Here is a 25,265-nt window from a genome sequence, read left to right as displayed (position 1 = left end):
GTGCATCGAGATGGAGGCACAAGGGCATGCGTGGGGTGGGTATTACTGTAGCTGAATCAATCTTTTCCCCCTTCAAGTTCGGCCACCAAGTGACTTTTGTGGATTGGCCTCGCGGTTCATCGATACTTTATTATAACTGTATAGCCCAAGCTTAAATGCCCCAAGTCGTCCACGGCTTCTGGCTATCCGGCCCTAGCATCACCCATACATACACCGGCTCCGAAATCTGCCAACGTTTGGCGTGGCTAATGAAGCTTAAGTTGCAAGCTTAAATCTTGTCGAGTTGCAGCAACACCAACCAACCAACCGTACGGAGTACGTGCCTTCGACTACTTAAAGAAGCAGCCTGCCTTGCCTCTCTGCAAACAACAGTCACGGATTTCGACGACAACTCGCCGCGCTCTTTCCTCTTTCCTCTTTCTTTGCACAATCTAATCACCTCGACAATCATAAAATATTTCAATCATGCACGTATCCTCCTCACTGGCCCGACTGGCCCTCTTGGGCGCCGCAACCGCAAACAACATCTATCCACGACAGACCGCTGCGCCGTCTCCTACAAGTGCGGCGGCACCACAGATTACCGCTGTTACCGACTGCCATCTTCACGGATCCCAAGTGTACGTACGCCCTGGAGGAACCTGGTCCGTCATGGAAGCGCATTCAACTCACAAGTATCATGTTGTAGATTCTGTCTGGCGGGAGCAACCGAATATCTCGTCCACACCACGCCCACCCAGACCACAGACATTCCTGCCCAATTTACAGGATGTCACAGCCATGGCGCTGAAACGTATTTTTGATTCTATCCTCTTAGCAGCTGTATTTCTCTGTGTATGCTGACAGCATTGACAGGTTCTGCATCGCCCCCAACGGAGACGATGTCCAAGTCAACGTCCCCGGTGCCGGAGGCGACACCCATCAAGGAGGAGACCAACATGGCTCCGGTTCCAAAGACAGCGGCCACCAGCACTGTCATTTCCACGCCGGCGTAGAGTACGTCACATCTCGGCCCCTTTTCAGACCTCCACCCCGTCTTCAACTCGGCTAACTGTTCATTAGACACTGCGTAGGCGGCGACGAAAGTGAGAACGCCGCGCCAAAATGCGATACCACTCCCAGGGATTACAACGTTGGCCTGCGAGTCGGCCTGCTCTTCGTCATAATGGCCTCGAGTGCCTTGGGTACGCTCCTAAACTCCACCCAGGTGACAAAACATACACGACATGCACTAACGAAAAACCAGGTGTATTTGGTCCCATCTTCCTACACAAAGTCCTACCCAGGAGACTCTCCACAATCTTTACGCTGCTCAAACAATTCGGTACCGGCATCATCATCTCAACAGCCTTTGTTCATGTGAGCCCCCCTCCCCCAGCCAACTCTTCCTACAACACCGAGAGCAGAACCTAACTTTTTTCTTTCTCAGCTCTTCACCCACGCCTCCCTCATGTTCGGCAACAAGTGCATCGGCGAACTGGGCTACGAAGGAACCACAGCCGCCATCCTCATGGCCGGCATTTTCCTCTCCTTCTTGGTCGAATACATTGGTCAGCGGATCGTCCTTGCCAAGACCAGGTCCACTGCCTTGTTGACTAGAGAGAAACAAGCAGAGGCCTTGTTGTCCACCGAGGTGGTGAGCATCTTGGTCATGGAGGCGGGAATCCTGTTCCATTCTTTGCGTGAGAAACCTTTGCCCCCTCTATTCCTATTACCGGCATCGTGCACAAATATTTGTATTATGGCTTGTTAACCTCTTGATCAGTTATCGGGTTGACTCTTGTCGTCGCTGGAGATTCCTTCTTCATTACCTTGTTCATTGTCATTCTTTTCCACCAAGTCTTCGAAGGCCTGGCGCTCGGAACCCGAATTGCCACGATTGGAAGTTCCACCGATGTCCACCTCCTGCCTCCCGCCGTCAACCACTCTGGCAGAGCCGTCGAAAATGATACGGACAAGTCAGTTAATTCTCCGACTGAGGAGACAGCAGACGCCTCCTCGACTTTTGAGCGCCCTACATTGTCCATGAAGAAGAAACTCGGTCTTGCTTCCCTCTTCGCATTCGTTACGCCCATTGGCATGGCCATCGGCATTGGTGTCCTGCAAAAGTTCAATGGCAACGACAGATCAACCCTCCTTGCAATCGGCACCCTGGACGCCCTTTCGGCCGGCATCTTGGTTTGGACTGGCGTTGTGGAAATGTGGGCAGCTGACTGGATGACCGGCTCTCATGGTCACAAAGCCGAGTTGGCTGATGCAGATATGCTTACCGTCGGCCTTGGTGTATTTGGTCTCGTGGCTGGTATGGTGCTGATGAGCTTCCTGGGCAAGTGGGCGTAGACTACGCATAGTTTTCTTTTCTGGCTTATTGTTAAAATGATGTCGACCGAAATCATCGGCGAAAGTAACACCCCAAAAAACGCATTCGATTTCCCGAGCATGCAAAGATTGTTTGCAACCTTAAAGTTTGCAACCTTAAAAATTGGTATTATCCTTATGACGGAGGAAAAAGCTCGCTATCTGGCATGCCATCTAGTAGAGAAAGTAGCTTATAGCTTATAACAACAGGAAGTTATTTTCCATGAGTACATTTGACAGATGGATAACATCTGTTATAACATTGTGAAAGTCGTTTCTCTGCGGTTTATTCCTCTGCACTAGTTTCTGTTCATCATTTTAGTAATAGTAGAATTGGTCGCATTTCGTGGCAGTACTTGGATTGTGTGTCTATCCAAGTCTACAACATCCCAGTGATCCGATATTTTCGGGTTCCCGTATGGCCGCAAAGCAGCAATGCGCATGCTAATAAAAATCGTTAGCTAAATCTTCTTTACACGACTGAACAAAGTATTCTTGTTTTTTTACGTGTAGTTGCCTGGAGATATCTGTGTTCCGTTTGACAATTTTCCGAACCACCAATATCGCTGATATCCTCGAGGTATTCGAGTCAGGGGGAATGAAACAGTGTCATTTATGTCGACATCTGACGCATCGAACCATAAGAACTTGTCTGAATCACGCACGGAAGTAGCAGACCCGATATATTGTTTTTTTCCGATTTCGAGAGGGTATCGCCATTGTGATTCAGTCCAACCAGCTTCGAAAATCTGGTCCAAGATTAGTACAGCCCACCTATAAGACGCATAAGGTTTCAAATTTAACTTACATCCCAGCGGAGATGGAAACAAGGGTAGCTGAGTCGACTGGATACATCTGCAAAGTCGCTAGGCGTTTTTGCAGGGTCAAAAGACCACCTGTAGTGATGACATTAGTGTATGCAGACAGTAAAGGCGATCATTGTTCACAAACGTAGCACCGCCGTGCCAACCATCTATCATAGGTGCGCCATCGAACATCGTGTCAAATGCTTTCTCGGTATCATAAGCAGCCCCTGCCACAAGTTATCAGTTACCTAGATTCTAGAAGGTGTATACAATAAAATCTAGTGGTTACCTCCGTACGGAATGCATAGCTGCTCGCCATTGTTGCCTTTCATCCATATTTTGCCACTGTATAATGGAAGCATGTCATCGTCGGCCCCAGTCGGCAGCTCAAATCTAACTCTACATGGAGGAAAAATCAGCCTCACCTGACTAGTCTTTAACAGGACTTGCCTACCTGAATGTCTTGGCCTGACCAGAGTGAAGGGTCGTGTCTGGAGGGAGAGAAACGCCTGGCACAATTCTGAGAGGCTGTAGTTGGGATAAAGGGCGAATATCGCTGACTCCATCATATATTTCTACTCCTGGGAGAGACTCGTGTTCAAACGTGTATTTAACTGTTTGGTTTGCGTTGTTCGTTATTTCAATATCCCACTCAGCTTGGAACAACTCGGTATCGAGAAGCGAGATGGGTTCAAATGAAACCTGCGTGGTATAATTCAATATCTTCCAGGCGTCCACTAGCCCCGTCCCGACCTGGAAAGGGGGCGCAGATTCGTTGAGAACAACCTCGCCTGCACTCCAAGCAACATTTCGACCACTTGCAACAATTCTTTGAGCCAGGCTTTTTGCAAAACTTGGGCCATGGAGCTCTCTACCGCCATGGTGTGCGATATATAAAGCTGCGATGCCAGCGATGTAAGGTGCCGCCATAGACGATCCACTGTCGGTCTCAAATCCTTGGTCAAGATAAGTACTGAGAATATTGTACCCAGGTGCCCCGATGTCTGGTTTCATGATGAGTTCGTTTGTTGGCCCCCAAGAAGTAAAGTATGCGGCAATTGGTCTATGCTGTGAATCTGAGTCTGATAGTAGGGGATTGCCAGTGGCATTAATGGCTGCCACGGAGACGACGTGGCGCCCGTTCGATCCAACTCCAGAATAAAACGGCCCTCTTGTTCCCTCATTTCCTGCTGCGATAGATACAAATACTCCGCGTTCAACAATTCGGCTGGCAACCAAAGCCCACGGACTATCGATGAATCCGCCGGGTCGGTTGACGCTGGCTGTAATTACATCGGCCTGTCACGAGTCAATTTGAATCCTGAAGGAGGGAGAAGAATAACATACGCCGGCAGTATATGCGTCACAGAAGGCTTGTATAAGGACGTCTTCGGTTGTATCTGATGGGGTAGGCGCCTGTGGTTCCTGTAAGCTGTAAGCTTTCTAGGGAACATGTCTGACATACATCTGAGAAGACCTTGAATATCAAGAGTTCTGCGCCAGGGGCCACCCCAGTAAACCTGTTTCGAAAACTATCAGCAATATTCGCCGGGGGGTAGTTGGCTATAATTATAACTAGCCATTCGTTTTCACCCGCTATTATTCCAGCGACGTGAGTCCCATGCCCTTTATAGTCCATGGGATTATTATCCGGCTTCTTAGGGCGAGTCCGCTCAGAACGAGAATTCCCTGTAAAGGCTGAGTCAAGGGCTCTGCATTGACGAGGGTGGGACTATGAGAGTACATTCTGGTCCTACAAGATCATATCCTCCGGCTACCTTGCATCCGGGGCCAAAACAGCCGCCAAGCTATAGGAGTCAGTAGACCAGTACAGTCATATTCTTGATTCTCAGGCACGAACCGCCAGGTGGGAATAGTCGATTCCGGTGTCCACAACCGCGACTTTGACGCCTTTTCCTCTCATTCCAGCCTCGTGAAGCTTGTCTACCCCGGTCCAATGGTGAACTGAGTAGTTCACTAGTCTATTTTCGTTGATTTCATTGGTGACATCTGGCGAGCGAGGGGTTGACAGCGTTGTGACAGGCCACACATTGGCTACACCAGGAATGGCTTGGATGAGATCAATGTTTTCAGCATATGTGGTAACCGTGGCTCCGGTAAAAATGTCTTCGCACTCAAATTGCTTATGATCACCTGCATGTAGATTATCGAAAAGTCGAGATAAGAACTGTGGGGAGTCTCCCTGATACATGAGGTTAGTACCTGAAGGACGACGGAGAATGCAGAGTTGTATTGGATACCCCGATAGTTTCGACGATGTACTTTTGTACTATCCCGTTGCCCGGTGCACCATTCGAGTTTGTCGACAGTGACCAGGCCAGTAGGTTGGTGATAGCCGCTGCAGCATTAGATAGAATGCCCGCTGCTAGCACATGAAGCACAGAGGGAACCAGCATTTTGGCTCGATGAGGGGGATCGTGAGGTATGTCTCGGGTAAACAGCTTCGTATTGTCAAGTCTGATTAGTTTGAACAAGGGATGAACTTGGAAAGAAGCTAATTAGCACCCTATTAACTGAGAGTTCGTCGCCGAGGCTTTGGGCGTTCATCTGTGCGGGACTTCAAGGAACAATGGCGGTTGCAAATGAAGCAGCAAGATGAGTGATGATCTAATACACGGCCACGACTGCCTAGAAAGATTTGTTTGAATTCGCTTCATGGCTCTTGTCCGCTTCGGCTAGATCACGCCAGGTCGCTACTATTTAGCTCTCCCATTGGTTCATATGGGGAGAGAAATCACAAGAGGAAGGAACGGGTCATACAAGCCTCTGTGCCCAGGGAGATGATACCAACCCAAGATGCAAACATGCAACATTTGTTGGCGATATTGACGAGGACGGACTGAGCCATGACAAGCTTGAGAAGACAACATGGTTTTGACATGACCTCGTCGCAAGACTCCACGCAAACGGGATGCCACCTTGGCAGATAATCATCGCTTTTCAACGAGACAAACACACGGGACAATTAGCCGAAGGGGCGTTGCTTCGATTGAAAAAATATGTTCCGCACAATGGCTAATGAGGTCGACAGGTCTTCTGTCTCAAAGAAGAAACAGGCAAATAAATGAACCACACTTGATGGTCCTCTTCCACGACTAGTCTGCAGATACCAACTTGCAGCCAGAGGTGTCGTGCGGATCATCTCACAAGAAGCCTCCCTGACTAGCGGATTGGAAGAAGAGATCAAGGGAAAGCGGGTAATCGTTCCAGAATGCTGATTGAGTGGATGAGCTGGATCAAGCAACTTTACGAATCTTGCCCAAGTGGGTACAGGTGGATGGCATACAGAAACTACGTGAACGTAGGAGCTGGCGCCATTGTTTCCGAGATTATTGGTTGGGTTACACGGGTGAACGAAAGAACAAGTCATGTACACCCACTGTATGCACCACCGTTTAGTGTGACGGTGAGTGTTAGGGAGTATCCGACAATACCGGTTTGGCTGTTGATGACCCAAGCGCGACGAGAGGACGACACGACCTGAGGCGGTTGGCGGTCCACGGTTGTCGACATGCAGAGTAGCACCGTGAGATGAGCCAATCTAACGCAAAGGCTTGTCCTCAACAAGCAACATGGGCGGGAGAAACGGTCAACGGACTACGAAAGACGACTTGACCGAATTGTACCCCCCACACGATCGTTGGTGCTGCATGCGCTTCCGCATTTCGTACCTGCGCTAAACTTTCAAGGTTGTACGGAAGTACGTACGTGCTAGGTAGACTTTGAATATTCGAAAGCAGTCACCAGTCGGGCAGCCAGTGGCTGCTTCAAAGTGGTGCATAGGCATCACTCATGACAATTGATGCGAAGTCGGCACGAGACGTGTTCCGATCTGGGCAGTTGAAGCATCGATACGACGGGTTCCGTACAAAACTCTCTTTCGCATCAACTCGACTAATAATCATCTGCCATAAGGCGTTGCTTTCATTTCCCCATTTTGACCTCCGCCATGATCGGCGCACGGAAACTCCAATGACGATCCACGGTTGAGAAATGAGACATCATCAGCGCCGCCAGGGCTTGACGCCGGGCCCGTAGCACCGAACGCACAGACTAGCTTGGAATATTCAAAGATGGGGAGCCGAATAATTAATTGTACATGCACAGCAAACCGTCATGGATAGGGGGGTTCTCGATGGTGAGCATTGGAGAATCAACTAGGTAGAGACAAGCAAGAAACGCCGAACGGTCCAGAGCAACAGGTTGGCACATTTGGATACAAATGTTGGATACAAATGACTAAGTTACCTGCAGCTTGCATTGCGAGAAATCCATATCAGCCTGCATGTGCTTGCGCCAGCCGATACTCCGTACCAAGGACTCTACCGCCACGCCACCAAGCTGGGTCTTTTCACTGGTGGGCATCACTATAACCACTTGCGCACCTAGGCATACTCCGTACACTATGCCAGGCTCACCAGTTGGCCCGGTACTCCAGACCGAGTACTAGTACGGAGCATTCCGCCAGCCAGCCAACAACATGCTGTGTTTTTAATCTACTAATGACTTGGTTAGTAGTATTGACTGTACTGAGGATCTGACTGGGTGCCTGCCTGTCGCGAGGAGGTAACCCTGTTGCCGTGTTGCCATGTCGCCGTGGTGCCAGATATTACTTGAATTAAATCCTGGGGTGGTAGGGAATACTAGTGGTACACTCCGTATTCTGTGGTGCTGGGCACGCGGTGGGCGCATGGATAACACCGACATCTGGACGTCTCTGATACAGGAACCACACCACTCAGCTCTTAGCACCGTTAACCATTTATTGCCCCTGCCAGCGGCAGCCGGCCCCCCAGTCTATTCTGAGGGTTGATTCCTGCAACCAGTCAAAACAGCCAGCCAATTACGTTGCCCGACCCCCAGACCCAGACACCCGAAATGGACCCAGCAGCCATGTTGCCCAAAGTTGCCAATCATCCAGGCCACTAAGCTAAAAGCATCCCCTGTTGCGCATCCACCGTCCATCCACTCACTCCCAGTCAGTCCATGTCGACATCTGGACCTTCTCCCGCTCGACTGCTACTTCGTCGTGTCGTCCATGTCCGTCCCTCCTTTTCGCTATCACTCTCACCAGTTACCCCTGCACTGATTGTGCTCTCGCTCTCTTTTCCTTTGCTATCGTTCCTCTTGGGCCAAGATTGGGATACTCCTGGTGAATCCCTACATCGAATTGCTCTCAGTACACTCTCGTTTTGAAATCACAAAACCGGTCAAGCAGCCTCGTAACCGCCAAATTAGTACCAGCTCCTCTCGAGGCGCGCACCCTTCCTTTTTATATCCTCATTCGGCGGAACTACTACTCAGTCTTTAATCTCGACGGCGGCTTCAACTTCTGTCCACCCCCGTACTCCCTATCTGCCTTCTCTTGGTGGCCACTTGCGCAGTCGAAACAGCTCCAATCGGCTTCTTCCAACTGAGGACGTTCATTTCCTCTTCTTCTCCGACCAGTTACTTCGCTCTACCCTTCACCCATCATGGGCCAAAGCCTCATCGACAGAATCCAGGCCAAACTGGAGCTCTTCCGCCTCGAGCAGCGATATACCCGCCGTCGCAATCGTCGATCTACCTTCCAGTCGAATGCAATCTACGTTGACGGCGAATACGTCTACCAAACGCCAAACACCACTGGCTCGTCCACAGATTCCAGCAACGATCATGTAGACGCACTCCACGGTGAAATGGTATCGCCCGGCAAAAATATGCCCGTCACTACTTTCCCCCCCGAGCCCCGCCCGGAAATCTCCATGCCTGAACGCAAAAAGTTGAGCCGATTCAGTTCCATCCCCAGCCTCGGCAGTGTTTTCGGATCCAAGGAAAGACCGCGAGTTGTCGAGCGACGCACCAGCATGATCAGATGATGTTCCAACTTGCTTCTTGTGTGTATAGTTGTTTAACATGGCCTGATATGAGATGCGCCCTTTGCAAGGATACATCCTTGAAACCCTCGATCCAAGGGCCCGCCACGTTGAGAGAGCATGGCGGAAATCAACGAGATGGTTTCCAGGTCCGCAAGGAGGGAGGGCAAAGGAAGAGCAAAGAATATGTCTAATGGATCTCTCCCGTCGCGAGGAAATAACACGGGTGCGACTCTTTCACGAATTACCTCGTCATGCCTAGTTCAGCGTTCGTCATCAACCTCGTTATTTTTTAATTTTTTTTTTTTTTGGGGGGGGGGGGGGGGGGGGGGGTTCATGGGTTACGGCCTCATTGGTTCTGAGGTTTCGTCTCCAGGGAGTTGGGTACATCCAAAAAGCACTGGCCATCGGGCACGTCGAGTCTCGACGGCTTCATATTGGAGCTCTTGGGCGTGGTTTTGCCGTACATGCTTGTAGAGCGTATTTTGGTTTTTTTTTTAAACCACGGGCTTCCACTTGTACATAGATTTGTCTGGATGAAAATGTTGGCACTTTTTTTTCTTCTACATGTGCGCTCTGTTCCTTCAGAGGGCCGAAGCTGTAATCAAGTCCCCTCCTCCCCGTGGACTGGGGGAATCAATTGCACAAAGGGCCAGACGTGGCACGAGGGCCACCATGTCTCTGACCCTCGTTTTAGACACTGGTGGCCAAGTGTCTCGTGTGAGCACCCAACTGAACGGTGCGACAGTCCTGAACCAGTTTGTTTCGAGCTGATGTCGTCCGCCAGAGAAGGGCGCCTCGTGAGACCGACGAGGTTTGAAACCGGTGGGGGGGCGTTCATGCCCTGGGGCCCGAGTGCTCGTCGCCAATGCCGCTGTCAAGCTGTCATGTCTGGTGTCTGGTGAGTTTCAAGTCACTGCTGTCGATTGGCCCTGGAGCCATTGGCCGTTGTGGGGAACGCCGTCGCGGCGACTACGGAAATAAGGCCTTGATGCTTTACCTTGTTTGGCTTGACACACACACACACACACACAAAAGGGAAGAGGAGGATTCATTGATGTGCTGGCAATGAATGAAAAAAATCCACGACACAGATGTCTACTTGGGTGAACTGAAATAACTTGTATAAGATGCCTGGCCGGTCCTGGACCTGGACCATGAAGACCGTCGCCTTCTCGCCCGACGCTGCAGGGCAAGCTATCGACTGAGACACATCACATCATGTGGCTTAAAAAAACGCTAGACTTTGATGCGGATATATTCAAACACCTTATTCACAGACATGGCAAACATGCGACTACGCCATGTTCGTTACCCAAGCAGGTACGCAGACCGTCCCATCCCACACTATGCCGCTCAACGCCATTCAAATATGCTAGCCCTGCATACGCAGGGTATGCAAATCACACCCTCTCCAAACTCTCTATCTATATGATGCATATGCAAAACAAAATGGCTTTTACATCCGTCAAGTGGCCAAACCGCCGCCATTTAGTAACTCACGAGCCCCCTTGAAGGAGCCAGATCCCGAGCACCTAGTACAGTTGTCGTTTCGTTGACGTCACCGTATACTTGCAGCTTGGCCATGGATTTGGACCTCGACTTTCGTGGCTTGATCCTGACAGTGTCATCATCTAAAAACTCCTCCTCAACATCCGCTTCGTCCTGGTCGGAGGTTGTGCCGTCAGGGTTGATTGTGAGGCGTGTCCGTCTCAATTTTTTGTCATGTCTCAGGGGGCTCCTCATGGGGCTTCTCATGACGCAAGTCTGCTCGACTGAAATTCCCAATCGGTTTCTCAGGCGTTGAATCTTCCCAATCAACTTGGCCTGTCCTGGAAAGAATGGCAGTGCCATTTCGTAAGCTCTCAATGCCGAGGCGTCGTCACCCTTCTCCCTGTGTTGCCTGGCAGCCAGCAGAAATCGCAGACCATCAGACTTCGAGTCTACACGAGCATCTTCACTCTCGATGCGCCGCTCGAGGGCCTCTAGGCGTCTTTGCATAGCTTCGCTAGCGTCATGTTGAGAAGACGCACCGCGATTTTGGCTTTGCACTGCCTTCTCGGCGGCCGTCCTCGCTGCCAAGATCTCGCCAACCTTTTTCTCGACCATGGCCTCAATTTGTGATGCAGTTACTGTGATGGATGGCTCATCAATGGACGGTCGAGCAAGCTTTCTGGGTCTCGCAATTCCGCTCTCGTGGTCCGATGGGCGCTTGTAGGCGGCGCTGAGGCGAGGCACCAAACTAACATTTACAGCAGCAGGTCGCGGCAGCGATGTTGCCATGGAGATGGTCTTGGTCGGAGACTGCCTGGCCTTGTCTGTGTAAACACTGAACGACTTGATGGGTCGAGTTGCGTCTGCAGAACCTTTGGCAGCTACGTTGCCATTGTGCACGTTGTGAGCGCTCAAGGCATGAGCCAGCGGTCGAAGTGGCTGGCGCTGAACGGTATGAGAGCCCGCCGATCTGGGGAACTGCTTGAACACTACTTCGTTCTCAATCTCGCGGACTTCTATCCGCTTCGCCCGGGAACTGACGTTTAGACTGCTCAGGGTGTCAAGGTGGTAGCTGCGGAGAGGAGCCAGGTTCAAGAACATAATAGTGATGCCGTTGTTCTGACCAAGGGAGAGAATCCGGGTCATTTTGGATTCTCTATACGGAATGCGCTTGTCACCTCTTGAAATGGCATCGATACACTGGCTGAGGACAAAGAGGCTCTTGTTGATAGCCGCCGATTCGACCAGTCTCTCCTTGCCATTGTCAGTGCGGCGGTTGTCTTCTGAACCTGCCAAGTCAATGGCAGATACAGTACTCTCACGGATCATTCCGTCCGTGGTTTGGGTTACCTTGACGCGGAGGATGGCGTGACTCCGACTACTGTGCGCGTTCAGCTTTGTGGACGCGGTAACACGGTTGTTGTTAGCCTCAATGTACAGCTTCTCAAAGTCTCGGAGGTCCTCGCAGGCTCGCTCAGATAGCCCGGCTACAACGGTTCTCCCGCTGGCCTCGGCGCGAAGGGGCAGTCCGGATGGTGTTCTCTTCTCGGGCGGCTCGAGCAAATCAAACACCTTGTCATTGTAAATCTCGTAGTACGACAGGCTGACGTTTACCGTCGTGTTGCCCTCCGAGTCCTTAGCAATCTTCTTGCCTCTTCGAAACACGCCGCTCAAAAGCCGGGGAATAACTCCTCGGTCGGCGAGCTTGAGACCGCCACGCATAGTGTGCGTCTTCCCCGTGCCAGTGACACCGTAGGCGAATATTGTGACATCATATCCCTGGAATAGTGACTTGAGATGCGGCTGTACTGTTCAAGGCTTTAGCATTGGGGGAGGGATCGAGGTGGACGCGTCCTTCAGACGTTTGGAGAGGGGCAAGGGCAGGAACTGCCGTTTCTTTTGCAACCCATACCTTCAGAAGTAAACAGCGTCTCTTGTGATGTCGACTGATCGTACACGGCATTGAACGCAAAGGAAAAGTCCTCAGCCTGGTTCTTCGGGTTGGGGATCTTGACAATGGTATGCGGCCCGCCTGCTTCAGCACCGTCAGGACGAACAATGATGTCCTTGTCCAGCTCTGTCTCCAGCAGCGGACGTATCCTCGCAACAACACGAACGGACATGGCTGATGTTTAAGGGAAAGAAGGCATGCAAGGCAAAGCACCAGACACGACAGAAAGGACGCCAAGTGACAAAGGGAACGTCGCGATGCAACCCGAGGCACGCGACGGCGATTTACAATGAACGCTCCCGGCACTACTCCCGTACACGATACTTGTGTCCAGGGAGATGACGGGTGATGGAAACTCGCTGGCAAACCGAGTAACTACGGAGTACTAAGTCCAGCCAGGATCTTTGGTGTGGAGGTGCCAATTCATTGGCAAAGCAAAGCGAGATTGGCATGGTTGTCTGGGCAACGACAGCTCCAGCCAATAGCTGGGCCATCTCAACAGAGTTGCCCACGATTGTGGGGCCAGTGGACGGCATCGGAAAAAGCCGCCCTTCCAGTCAAGCGTGCCACCCAAGCATGTGTGAGCTGCGCATCGACGTCAACCGTCCGTTCTTGCGACCGCCACGGACGAACAAAAGTCTCTTCAAAGAGACTGCGACGCCATGATGCGAGGGTCTTCGCCGCTGGTGAGGTCGACACGTGGTCTGCGTCTTCAGCGGCCCGCGTCCTTTGTCTGCTGGCAATGCAGGAGTATTCACATTAGCGCCGCACCGAGCACCGAGTCCCCAAGGGTGCCGGGCGATGCCTTCGGAGCTCCCATTGACGGCGCGCGAGATATGGCTGGTAAGCCGACTGCTCATTTTCGCACTCGTAGCTTGGCTCAGCATAGTTTGAAGCTAACATGGGACTTTTACAGATGCTCGATTCGAAGTTCTTGGATCTCCATACTCACTGCTATCCGTCACCCTTTCAGCATCGCAGAAACTTTACACGAGGCGGGGCACACTTGTTGCTGTAGCTGGAAAGCCAGATAATGTATGAATGATGAAGCCGTGTGATTATGGCATGCGATTCGGTCCAAACTTGTTGGAGAAATACTTCTAACTGCATGCTTGCCCAAGGCCCAATCGACCTTGTCACTGTTGAATCCTGTAACCCGAGCTGCTTTCGGAGTTCCGTTTGTCTACCAGCGAATTTCCGCGACGACACCCATTACCGCTCTCATCTCGACAAAGTCACCGACGACTACGTTTACCGTGCTTCACCTCGATGGCACTACCGATTGGATGGTTTCGCAACGAAATGCGCTCCTCGCTTGGACAGGCCACACTCTGACGCTGTCTTCCCGGATCCAGCGCAGGCTTGCGCTTGCACACTGGGGCAGCACACAGTTAACTGGGCGGGGGCTAGCCGCCCTATCTGCTCCTGGACAAATCTACCAGCTTACACTGGGAGAAGGCGAAGAGTTTGTCGCTCATCCGGGCAGCGTTGTCGCTTACTCTGTTTCAAGAAACGCACCGCAGCCATTCCGTTTCAAGAGCACCAGCCTGCGTCTTCAGGTGCCTTCATTAACATCTTGGATTCCAGAGATGGAGTTTGTCAAGACGGTGCGAAACTCGGATGTCTACAAATTTCTTGCTGGGGCTTTGCACAACTTCCGAACCATGGCACGACGAACCATCTGGGGTGACCGTCTATTCCTTCAGTTCAAGGGCCCTGCCACCATCCTGATGTCAAGTCGGGGTGTGCGTGTCGCAGATGTCTTGTCTCGAGAGCAAGTCAATGAAATTGCCGATGCACCGGCGGGAGTATTACCCTCAGCTGTCGAGCTGGCAAACAAGCCGAAGCAGGGAGGGCAGATGCTAGACAAGTCTCAAGCAGACGAGGCCGCCAGCAATCTGCGAGTTGGATCGCCGCCAAAAGACAGCAAGGTTGTATTAGAAGAGGGAAGGGAGCTGAAAGAGTTTGTGCGGTAATGAGAAGCGCTGTTGGCTGGGGAGAGCCAAAATGACACGAACAAGACACGTTTGCTCATTTGTATTCCATATTGACGGTAGAAGTGTATTAGTACTACAAGACAAGCTACTGAATATTCATAGATTTTGAGTGGACGACAGCGAGCTTTCTCCTCCCAGTTGTCATTCCGCTGGGGCCGGGTTTGGGACCGGGCGTGTCACAAGTACTCGCATCCAACGTTGCGAGTGTAAATCAAATCCAGATGTCCGTATTGACATGCCGAATACAGGCGTCTCGGCCGGTAAGGTTCGTTGTGTTTCAGTCATACATTTCTCTTTTCTATGTGGGCGTCAAACAAGCCAGCGGATATCTACCGCCCCTTTGCGTCGTGTATACTGCCGCTCATCTGCATGAACAGTTGCTATACTTCCATAGTCTTCACGCGCCGGCGCCCGTGGCGGGAGCTGGTGAATGCATTTCCGGCTCATGGGTGTTTGAATCGTCTCGCGGTGCCATAACACAGCCATGCGGCCCTTGGAGGGTTTGCACCGACAACCATGACTCGAGTGGCTCTACCGACACAGTTGCTTGCTTGCCTGTTGCCAATGCACTGCCAAGCCCGGGATGTCTGACAGTTTTGGTCGCCGCGGGCACAATAGAAACCCGGCAGTCACAATAACAACCGGCGCTCAGGTTCCCCGGATCTCTCTGGACGGGTGAGACACGGAGCAGCCAACAACGAACCACCACATCCGCATGCGGCGTCTCTTCACGACAGGTGCGTCGTGATGGTTTCCTCGGAACCTTGTACGTTGTTGTGGGCGAGTGCACTGGGCCGCTGCCCGGATGTGTTGTTGGCTCACCGCGACCGCGGAACAATGGGCAACAATAGCATTTTGTACAAGATCATGGCAAGTGGGATGAGTGCCGAGCGATGCCATAGCATCTTTTTGGTGTATTGTTTGCCCAAGCAGAGTGCTGGCTGGTGGGATATAACATCGGCCAAGTGTCCTGGACTCTGCTCGCCGCCATCCTCCGCTCCTTGTGTCTTCTTCCGCCCTTCGCTTATAATCCAACATTCATTACACAGAGGCGTCCGTATTGTTAGAGATTGCCGTCTTTTTACAAGTAGCGATTTTCACCGTTCTTGTTCCAACTCGCGGAAACGATTCGCCCGATAGATAGACACGGTGTAAGTCGGCCGAACCACTGTAACCACAACACAACAGTTGCCAGGATTCTGCTGCGCTTTTCGCATGAAGCAGCAGGTATAAACGGCCACCGCGGCGTCTTTCACTTCAGCAAGTCATCTGCGCTGTTTGCCTCGGTCAAGATGCCGTTTGCAAACTCGGAGAAGGCGGTTGACGGAACCAAGTCCTCCACCGAGTCGCTGGGCTCAACGACTCTCTGCCTCAGCTCGTGCCCGTCCGGCCATCAGCTTGGCGAGAAGCAACCCCAGCCGACTGCGGCACGAGCGTCCCAGAGCATACTGAAACACGGCGTCCCGAGCGCCGACCCGGAGGCAACGGCTACAGAAGCCGGCAACGACGCCCACTACCCCGACGGCGGCCTTCGCGCATGGCTCGTCGTGTTCGGCGGCTGGTGCGCCTCCTTTTGCACCTTTGGGCTGCTCAACTGCTCCGGCGTGTTTGTCGAATACTACGCCTCTGGTCCTCTGGCGCACCACGACGCCTCCGCCATCGGCTGGATCACGGCCGTCCAGGCATTCCTCATGATATCTGCCAGCACGGTTGTAAGCCTGCCCCTCTCCGCTCCTCATCTCTCTCTTCCCGAGGTTTTCTAACCCTCTGGTCTTGTTCCCCGAATAGTTCGGGCGAGTCTTTGACAACTACGGGCCGAAGGGGCTCCTGGGGCCCGGCGCGGCCTTCCTCCTCTTCGGGCTGGTCATGATGTCCTTCTGCACAGAGTACCACCAGTTCTTCCTCGCGCAGTCCGTCGCCGCGGGGCTCGGCTCCAGCGCCGTCTTCAGCGCGTCCATGCCGTGCGTGACGTCGTGGTTTTCGAGACGCCGCTCCGCCGCGTACGGCATCATGGCCGCCGGGGGCTCCGTGGGCGGCGTCGTGCTGCCCATCACGATGGACCGCCTCATCCGGGGCTTCGGATTCCCCTGGATGATGCGCACGCTGGCGTGTATATTCCTTGCCCTGTTGACCGTCGCCTGCTGCACCGTCAGGCCGAGGCTGCCGCCGCGCCTGCGCCCGTTCAAGCTCACGGATTGCTTCGGCGCCCTGGGGGACATCCGCCTGGCCGCCACGACGGCCGCCTTCTTCTTCTTCATGGTTGGCATGTGGCTGCCGTTTAATTTTGCTCTGTTGCAGGCCCGGGCCGCCGGGGTCCCAGCGGCTCTGATTCCGTATCTACTGCCGATTCTCAATGCTGCAAGGTACCATCTCTTTCTTTTTCTATACGTGTCAATTAGGAAAGAAAGGATATTGCATGGCTTCCCCCCCCCGGGAGAACCTCCCCTTTGCTGACTTTGGATCTTGTTAGCATCTTTGGCCGCATCATTCCGGGGATTGCGGCCGATAAACTGGGCCGCTTCAACGTCATGATCTTTATCGGCTTCCTCTCTGCTCTCTCCTGCCTGGCCGTCTGGATACCCGTTAGAAACGCGGCCGGCATCGTCGTCTTCTTGGCTGTATTCGGCTTCTCCTCAGGCGGATTCATCTCCCTGTCTGCCACCCTCATTGCTCAGATCTCCGACATTAGCCAAATCGGCACAAAAGTCGGCACGGCCTTCGCAGTCATGTCCCTTGGCGCCCTGGTGGGAAGTCCTGTCGGCGGCGCCCTCGTTGCCGCAGACGACGGCAACTACCTGGGCCTGCAGCTCTTTTGTGGCCTTTCTCTTTTGGCCTCGACTTGTACCTTTGTCGTGGTAAGGTTTCTACTGGTTGGCTCCAAATTATCCGCCGTGTAAAGGTGGCATTGGAACTCTATTCCCTCTCCCATTGTTTTTTTCTCTGTCTAGTTGACTGTGCGTGAGGGTTTGGGGGCACGGGCAATGGTTGCTGTGTAGATAATTATCGCGTTGGTAAACATGATGCCGCTGTGAATAGCTGCAAGAAAGGCGCCAAAATGTAGCGGTTGAGGAGACACAACGAGCGATGCAGATAGTTTTGTACATTCCATCATTTACTTCAAGGCAAATCTGACAGAAACGGACGTGGGGACGACCGGGTTGAAGGACAATCGTATTTCGCATTTACTATCGCACCAAGAAATGGGCGTGGCCACGCCACATGTAATTGTGTGTTTACCCCCTGTATCCTGTGCGACATTTACATGGTATCCCCACGCTGAGCCTTGGGAAAAGCTGCTTTGCTGCGGCTTCATTCAGATGAAGCGTGCCTAAAAGGACAGCCAAAATACATGACGTTTTTTGAGAGAGAGAGAGGTTCAGAGAGTAAACCCCAGCTGAAGGCCTAGCGCTCTATTTTGAGAATCCGTCGACGCTGGGAAATGCCCATGCATGCCTCGCGCTCGCGACCGCGACTCTCACGGATGGCGTAAGCACGATCCAGCCATCAAGACCCTTTGACTTATCCATCTCCCCCCAATCCAAAGCCCAACGACACAGCTACATGATCCAACAATATCTCCGCTCCTCCGCATCTGCCCAGCCATGCCCGCCGACCAACCGGCCATGCTCAAAGCCCTTCACAGCGCGCTGCGAAATAGCAATTTCCACAAACGCTGCTTGCCGGCCTCGGATCTAACCTCCCAGCGGCAATACGTCAACTGGATCGAGAATAACACGGCCGACCCTATGGCCCACGTCATAATCGCTCACGAAACCACTCCCGCGGCCCCGATTGCCGGGTGGGCACGCTGGGTCCGGCGTCCGGCTCCGGCGCCGGCTCCGGTTCCAGGCGCCAAGCCCACGGCCTTCACCGAGACCATGTTCCCCGCCGCCGGCGATGCGAAACCCGCTGCGAGCTTCTTTCAAGCCAATTTTGACGCGATGAACAAGGCCAGGGCCAATCAAACGTGTAGTTTCTGTCTATGCTCATCGTATCAGAGGTGTCTGAGAAGCGTGGGCGGCTTTTGGAAATACCACCCCAGAAACAAAGCCACTGCTTGAGAGCCTTGGATTCTATGTTGCTGAACGTCATGAGTTTCAAGGTGGCTTGGTGACAAATCACATGTTGAGTGAGGGCGGCGAGTCCACAACCACTTAGTTTCATCGACGACGCCCAACCCGTCGAGCAATACGTATCGCCGCTGGATATTTTTCTACCTAGCCATGCGTATTGAGCCAATCAATGAAATTCTCTTGCCATACAACTGGTCATAGAGCGATAATATTGTGTTGAGGTTCAGGCCGTCGAATTCAAAGAAATCTTCATACTCTGAAACATTACTAGTTACTTAAGGAGACTAGAAGCGGTAGAAACAAACCATCATATGCCACCTTGCAACGTATTGCGCCACATACTTATACACCGCCAACTCCCTCTCAGACAAAACACCCCCTTGAATATTTATTTCGTATGAATGGTCAATTTTTCAGCAGCTTTCTGCCAAAGTCCATTCCGCTGCCATGTCCACTCTGACAATGCCGGCGGATCCATACCCTGCTCAAAGGCCTCGTTACGGGCAGCAATCCGCTGGTCCAGCAGTGCTTGTCGAGCCGAAGCACCACGGTTACCCAGAAACTTCATACGGTCAATAGCATCGATAGCGAGGCTGAAACGATCAGTCTGATTGCGAATAGCCAATTCTAGTGGCGTGTCGATGTTGCCTTTCTCACGGTATCCTCGGACGTGCAGATTCTTGCTGCCGGGTCGCTTGTAGGTGAGACGGTGCACCATCCAGGGGTAGCTGTGGAAGTTCAAGATGATGGGGGTGTTTTCAGTAAAGATGCTGATCCATTCTTTGTCTGTGAGACCATGCGGGTGATCAGTCGGGTGAATAAGCTTGAATAAGTCGACACAGTTGACGACGCGGATTTTGAGATCGGGGAAGTAGTTGAGCAGGAGATCGACAGCGGCAATGGACTCTTGAGTGCTAATGTCGCCACAGGAAGCCATTATCAGATCGGGCTCACAACCTGAGTCAGTACTAAACTTTGTCCAGATGCCAATTCCTTTAGTGCAGTGCTGAATGGCACTCTCCATGTCTAGGTATTGCAGGTGATCTTGCTTGTCGGCAACAATAACGTTGACATAGTTATTCGATCGGAAGCAGTGATCCATGACTACGCCTGATTAGTAATGCCATCTTTTTCTTGTTCCAAGTTTTTCCCCTCCTCTCTAGGAACCACATTGGCCAAAAGCATGGGATGAGACTCACCAGACAAGAGACAGTTGCCATCAGGAGGCAGGTAGATGCGAACAACCTCGGGGCTTTTATTGGCAACAACGTCGAGGAAACCGGGGTCCTGATGGGTGAAGCCATTGTGATCCTGTCTCCAAACAAGAGCGGTCAGAAGGATATTGAGCGAAGCAACCTTGGCTCGCCATTCCACCTCCAGACACTTTTCAATCCACTTGCAGTGCTGTAATGTTGTTAGCACTATCGTCATCATAGGCATCGTTGCATGGCCGACATACCTGATTGACCATGGAGTCAATGACATGAATAAACGGCTCGTAGCTGTTCAAAAGGCCATGGCGACCACTCAAAATATACCCTTCGAGCCACCCTTCGCAAGTATGTTCGGAGAGCATCTCCATGACACGCCCAGCCATGGCAAGGTTGCCACCATTGGCGTCTTCCTCGAAGTAATCACCCATCCAAACCTTCTTACCCGCCTCGTAAACTCGAGCCAACTTATTCGATTCCGTTTCGTCTGGACCAAACAGTCTAAAGTTGTGCATGTTCAGTGCCATGATGTCTCTCAGGAAGCCGGCCATATTTGTCATGCTACCGTTCATTGTGGCGCCGGGTTGATCGACCTTGATGGCATAATCTCTGAAGTCAGGCATCTTGAGAGGCTTCTTAATAAGACCTCCATTAGTCACCAAGTTGGCACTCATACGGCGATGTCCCTCGGGGCACAGAGCTCGCAAGGCAGCGACTGGTGCACCTTCCTTGTCGAAGAGTCTGTCCGGCTCGTAGCTACGCATCCAATTTTCGAGAACCTTGAGATGCTCAGAGTTTGTGTTGACATCGGTAATGGGGACCTGGTGCGCTCGCCAGAATCCTCCAAGATAGTTGTTATCGACCTTTCGGGGCGCGGTCCATCCCTTGGGCGTTCGCAAGACAATCATTGGCCATCTGGGACGGAAAGCTTTCCCGCTCTCTCGGGCTTCTTTCTGGTAGTCTTTGATCAGGCGGACGCAGTGTTCGAGAGTTGAGGCCATGGCCTGGTGCATGCTGTCCAATTCGTCGCCCTCAACAAAGAAGGGCTCCCAGCCGTAGCCAATGAACAGATTCTTGAGCTCGTCGTGGGAAATACGGGCAAGGACGGTGGGATTGTTGATTTTGTACCCGTTAAGATGCAAGACTGGCAAAACAGCTCCATCTGTTATGGGATTTAGAAACTTGGTCGAGTGCCATGAAGTTGCCAGAGGACCAGTCTCGGCTTCACCGTCGCCAACCATGGTCAAGGCAATCAGGTCTGGGTGGTCAAAAACTGAGCCAAACGCATGGGAAATGGAATAACCCAATTCACCACCTTCGTGAATGGAGCCAGGAGTTTCGGGGGTGGCGTGAGAGCCAATGCCACCAGGGAATGAAAAGTACTTGAAGAACTTCTGGAGGCCTGCAGCATCCAAGGATTTCTCCGGGTAGACTTCTGAGTAGACGCCCTCCAAGTAGGACTGTGAGAGCACAGCAGGCGCGCCATGGCCAGGGCCAGATACGAAATAGGCATTCAGGTCGTACTTTTTGATTAGACGATTGAAGTGCATATAGGTGAAGATCTGACCGGGAGCAGATCCAAAGTGGCCAAGAAGACGCTGCTTCAAGTGTGCCTTGTTAAGAGGCTCGCGAAGCAGCGGGTTATCTCGGAGGTAAATCATACCCAAAGACAAGTAGCAGCTGGCCTTGAAGTAGTCGTTATACAGAGCAATATCGGAGGAGCTCAGCGGATTGCCCTTGATAGTTGAACGAGCTGGGCCAAAGGCCCGGATGGATTGTTCGTCAGCCATTGCGAATTGCGAATGGCGGGTGCTGGATGGCGAATAGCTCCGGCGCTGGTGACGGGGCCGGTTGAAGCTCAGAGAGAGCGAGACGAAGAAACGGTTTCGCAGTGTGAGCAATGTCAGCAAGCTTCCCGAGGAAAGGCAATCAAATTGGCATGAACAGGCCAATTGGATGATGAAGTAAGAAGAGGAAGCAAAGAAATTGGCATTCGGGGACCCGGCACGCCCATGGCGACAGTTTTGAAGGGTAGCATGACGATGACATGACTATTGTATGTCCAGAGTCCAGACGCAAGGTCCTCTGGCCGGGCCGTTTACATCGGCGATCCGCAAACAGAATGGGCGGCATGGTGCGAAGGTTGTCCCACGGTGGCTCAGCGATGGAATTGGAAAGGAAGTTGGCAGCAGCTAATTCGACGGCGAAGCTGCTGGCTGTACGGCGTCGGTGGTGGTTCGTGGCCCAATGGGCAGATGCGGAACCACCGGATGATGGAGGACTGGGAGAAGTATTGAATGCGATGGCCATTGGTGGCGTCACACGGAAGGAAGGACCACTCGACGAGTTAGAGGTGGCAGGTGCTGGTCCAGAGGCTTGGCGAGACATGACATTGGGAACATGGAAACTCGTTAAATTCAAAGACCACAAAGTACGGCGGTGCGCAGAGCTTTTGTATTTTCCCTGCTACCTCAAATATTGCGGCATTCAAGGAAAGGAGGTCAATTGCATCTTGATCTCGATAGTGCTTGCAGGTCAAGATGCAACATCAATTGATAACGATGGGCCCAATCTAAATTGATAGCAGTTGCCCTTGGGCAGGTACCGGACAGTGGGCGTACTGAATTACATAGCTCCGTACATGTACGGAGTACTGTGCTCGAGCTTGCTGAGCTACCAGACAGCAGCAGCCACATGCAACATAGCAAGGGCAGCTCGTGAAGCTTCAAGAGGCAAAATCAAGTGGCATTTCGCGTCAACCGGGATCTCCCATGTCGAAGCACTCGCAGACTTCACAAGACCGGTTTCTCTCAGTCGGCATTGCCAGCGAATCGCATCAAAAATCGATAGCATCTGTGCATCAAAATCTCCTGAGCTTTTCAATGCTACACTACGGGATGCCTGCTTCATCACTCGATCCCTCTTTTCTGGATCACGCACTAGCGTCATATCTGCCAACCTGCCCACTTACAGTGGGTGTAGCATTTGCCTAGCAGCTGTCATCGCACGAGGTCTGCATCAATTAATGCGTCATCCAGTTGTAACGTGCAGCCGAGTAGCGCTGAGCTGTCACAACTGGCCACCCAGTCGGCACGTACCAGTTTCTGTCAACCCACCAGTTGACATCAATTGATGCAGCTTCCACATGTGCAGTCTGAAGTTGCCCCTCCAATCACTACAATATCACCTGACGTCAATTGCGAGGTTCCCCGCCGCCAGCGATGAAAAGATTGAATCCAAATGCCGCTTTTGCCCATCGTTCGATGCCGCATCCAGTCCGTCATAGCAACAACATGTGAACTTGACGTACCTTATTCAACAGCAATCAATTACTGAAAACCCCTTGTTCCTTTTACCAAGCCAAGGAAAAGAAGAAAGACGGAGAAGGAAAAAGACAATGGAGCATCGACCGGAGACGCCCGCGCCTGTGCCGTCAGCTCCTCTAGATCCAGAACCGGTGCCAACCAATCCCGGTGGCGATGGTCCAGTTGACTATTGAGTCTTTGACCATCGATGCCCGCCGCGGGGAGGACAATCATGTCCGCAAAAACCCATAGAGAATGATTTGGGTAGATACCAGCAACGTATCCAGGGACTCAAGACGATGAAGCAGATATGCGCAAGATGAGAGCTCAAATGTTGAAGATCAACACTATGGCTGCAACGGTAAAAAAAAAAGTGCAACGTCGTTCAAAGATGGCCATGATGATATCAAGAACATCGGAAGTGGCCGGGTTTTATGTACACGCGTTTGATGACTGGATGACGAATATTTGTTATTATTACTAGATTGTACGATAGGGGTTGAAACCGGAATACAATCAATTCCAAGCCGCGGAAATTGGCACTACTTGATGCTCTTGAATCAATCTAGTATGCCACCAAGTCTGCCGCCTTTTGTCGACGCCGGTTCCCTTTCAACTCGCCCCACTTGAACCGTCAGTTTACATCATCTCACATTCTCAAATACCTTCATCCGCTGCACGACGTTGCAGCTGCCAGAGTGAGTTTGTTTACTTGGCTGAATGCGCATGTGAAAGAATTTACAGCTTACGATTAATCACACAAGTACTGCTTCGAGGACCGCGGCGAACACTTCCTCCCCCAACATCAAACACCAAACCGACAGATCCAACATCCGGAAAACTCGGCAGCATGGACGGTCCGTCCAGCTCTCTGCCTCCAGAGGCCATCGAATTGGCCGGGCGCATGTACGACGCAGCAAGGGCCGGTGATCTGGCCACTTTTCAACAAGCCCTACCTGCCGGTCTGCCGGCGAACCTGACCAACGAGAAAGGCGACACGCTGGTTTGTACAGAACCACAGACATAGTTGACCAGGAAAGCCACCTCTAACCTGCGAAATTCGTAACCAGCTCATGCTTGCGGCCTATTACGGCCACGCAGAATTAGTCAGGCTCCTTATCCAGCACGGCGCGGACCCAAACCGCCTCAATGATAAGAACCAGAGTCCTCTGGCGGGAGCTGTGTTTAAGAAGGAAGATGCCGTCATCGAGGCAAGTTGTTACATCTGTTCCGAAACCGAGGCAATGACTTATGCAGTTTTCGGCAGGCACTGTTAGAGGGAGGCGCAGATCCAGAACATGGAAATCCAAACGCTATGCAATGCGTGGCCATGTTTAAGCAGGAGGAGGCGTGGAAGGCCAAATTCGATGCGGCACCTGGGCGAGGAAAGGCGAAAGAGCCGGCGCAAGGTCCATCGTTGTAATGGTGTTGAATATATGAGACCAAAAACCCCAGAGGCTTCAGTCGAGGGCCCAGTGTGTTTCTCTGCCGCCTTCTTACGGACATCTCGCCTCGGCCGTCTCAATAGGCATGCTGTGGCGCCCCTTAGAAGCTTGATTAAGTTAGGTTGGGCGTTTGCCCCAGCTCCTGTTGAGGGTTGGCGCTGTTATCAGGTTCGGGTTCGCTCCCCCTGAGTGCATTGTTTCCTATGGGCGTTGTTGACTGAGACATCACGTCATCCACAGGTTCGGGTTGACTCCAAGTAGGATTTGGGTTTATCGTCTTTACAATGTGCCCCCAATGTCCTTGAAGGTGGTTACAACACCGTATTCTGGACTATATTAGTATTGGTGTCCCAGGAGCGGTTGTGAGATAATCTTAGTTGGCCCTAGGGTAATTTAACTATAGCCAAGGAGGGAATTATATCTCAATCTGGAATGGGGTGAGACTGAGCGACGGGCATCTTGATTTACTATGTTTCTTGTCCTTTGCTTCAATCATCAATCATCTCGATCCCCTCAATACATAGAATTTTCAAGGCTGCGGCTCGATATTCAGTGACTTGGATTAATCATGATCAAAACCCGTTCCGCACATATGAGATACGTTGAGTGGCTTTGTGTCCTTGGCATAAGCTGCAAATCTTGTGCACACGAGGATCGCATTTCCATGTTTAATCCGTCCTACACTTCAACTAGAGAGCTAATCCAACGGAACTACATTCGTCCCCAAGACCCCCTTGAGACTCGGGAGA

General features: G+C 52.0%; 9 protein-coding genes across 9 annotated transcripts; 6 read left to right on the top strand and 3 right to left on the bottom strand.

Annotated features, from left to right (window-relative positions):
- Nucleotides 1-465: 465 nt before the first annotated feature.
- Nucleotides 466-2,340, top strand: MAA_04556 (Zinc/iron permease; the record flags this gene model as incomplete). The annotated part of the gene is made up of 6 exons (XM_007822652.1): nucleotides 466-620; nucleotides 856-996; nucleotides 1,063-1,184; nucleotides 1,247-1,359; nucleotides 1,430-1,682; nucleotides 1,766-2,340. 6 exons carry the CDS (start codon nucleotides 466-468, stop codon nucleotides 2,338-2,340), a joined length of 1,359 nt encoding a protein of 452 aa, XP_007820843.1.
- A 521-nt stretch (nucleotides 2,341-2,861) lies between these two features.
- Nucleotides 2,862-5,581, bottom strand: MAA_04557 (Peptidase S8/S53, subtilisin/kexin/sedolisin; the record flags this gene model as incomplete). The annotated part of the gene is made up of 10 exons (XM_007822653.2): nucleotides 2,862-3,107; nucleotides 3,167-3,254; nucleotides 3,310-3,391; nucleotides 3,454-3,563; nucleotides 3,619-4,463; nucleotides 4,512-4,580; nucleotides 4,630-4,853; nucleotides 4,909-4,972; nucleotides 5,026-5,367; nucleotides 5,426-5,581. The coding sequence occupies 10 exons, from the start codon at nucleotides 5,579-5,581 to the stop codon at nucleotides 2,862-2,864; spliced, it is 2,226 nt and encodes a 741-aa protein (XP_007820844.2).
- A 3,078-nt stretch (nucleotides 5,582-8,659) lies between these two features.
- Nucleotides 8,660-9,043, top strand: MAA_04558 (uncharacterized protein; the record flags this gene model as incomplete). Its single annotated transcript, XM_007822654.1, has 1 exon — nucleotides 8,660-9,043. The coding sequence occupies one exon, from the start codon at nucleotides 8,660-8,662 to the stop codon at nucleotides 9,041-9,043; it is 384 nt and encodes a 127-aa protein (XP_007820845.1).
- A 1,488-nt stretch (nucleotides 9,044-10,531) lies between these two features.
- Nucleotides 10,532-12,657, bottom strand: MAA_04559 (kinesin-II 95 kDa subunit; the record flags this gene model as incomplete). The annotated part of the gene is made up of 2 exons (XM_007822655.1): nucleotides 10,532-12,342; nucleotides 12,447-12,657. 2 exons carry the CDS (start codon nucleotides 12,655-12,657, stop codon nucleotides 10,532-10,534), a joined length of 2,022 nt encoding a protein of 673 aa, XP_007820846.1.
- A 490-nt stretch (nucleotides 12,658-13,147) lies between these two features.
- MAA_04560 (mitochondrial protein Fmp26) lies at nucleotides 13,148-14,461 on the top strand (the record flags this gene model as incomplete). The annotated part of the gene is made up of 3 exons (XM_007822656.1): nucleotides 13,148-13,328; nucleotides 13,402-13,520; nucleotides 13,607-14,461. The coding sequence occupies 3 exons, from the start codon at nucleotides 13,148-13,150 to the stop codon at nucleotides 14,459-14,461; spliced, it is 1,155 nt and encodes a 384-aa protein (XP_007820847.1).
- A 1,313-nt stretch (nucleotides 14,462-15,774) lies between these two features.
- Nucleotides 15,775-17,379, top strand: MAA_04561 (monocarboxylate permease-like protein; the record flags this gene model as incomplete). Its single annotated transcript, XM_007822657.1, has 3 exons — nucleotides 15,775-16,194; nucleotides 16,271-16,845; nucleotides 16,953-17,379. The coding sequence occupies 3 exons, from the start codon at nucleotides 15,775-15,777 to the stop codon at nucleotides 17,377-17,379; spliced, it is 1,422 nt and encodes a 473-aa protein (XP_007820848.1).
- Nucleotides 17,380-18,084: 705 nt separating this feature from the next.
- Nucleotides 18,085-18,543, top strand: MAA_04562 (Acyl-CoA N-acyltransferase; the record flags this gene model as incomplete). Its single annotated transcript, XM_007822658.1, has 1 exon — nucleotides 18,085-18,543. The coding sequence occupies one exon, from the start codon at nucleotides 18,085-18,087 to the stop codon at nucleotides 18,541-18,543; it is 459 nt and encodes a 152-aa protein (XP_007820849.1).
- A 400-nt stretch (nucleotides 18,544-18,943) lies between these two features.
- Nucleotides 18,944-21,556, bottom strand: MAA_04563 (phosphoketolase, Mpk1; the record flags this gene model as incomplete). The annotated part of the gene is made up of 3 exons (XM_007822659.1): nucleotides 18,944-19,659; nucleotides 19,755-19,959; nucleotides 20,015-21,556. 3 exons carry the CDS (start codon nucleotides 21,554-21,556, stop codon nucleotides 18,944-18,946), a joined length of 2,463 nt encoding a protein of 820 aa, XP_007820850.1.
- A 2,365-nt stretch (nucleotides 21,557-23,921) lies between these two features.
- Nucleotides 23,922-24,494, top strand: MAA_04564 (Ankyrin repeat-containing domain protein; the record flags this gene model as incomplete). The annotated part of the gene is made up of 3 exons (XM_007822660.1): nucleotides 23,922-24,074; nucleotides 24,142-24,282; nucleotides 24,339-24,494. The coding sequence occupies 3 exons, from the start codon at nucleotides 23,922-23,924 to the stop codon at nucleotides 24,492-24,494; spliced, it is 450 nt and encodes a 149-aa protein (XP_007820851.1).
- Between the last annotated feature and the right edge of the window lie 771 nt (nucleotides 24,495-25,265).

The sequence above is a fragment of the Metarhizium robertsii genome (assembly GCF_000187425.2).
Source record: "Metarhizium robertsii ARSEF 23 chromosome Unknown MAA_Scf_1, whole genome shotgun sequence".
Lineage (NCBI taxonomy): Eukaryota > Fungi > Ascomycota > Sordariomycetes > Hypocreales > Clavicipitaceae > Metarhizium > Metarhizium robertsii.
The sequence above is the reverse complement of the archived record's forward strand: the minus strand, read 5'-3'. Positions and strand labels throughout refer to the sequence as shown.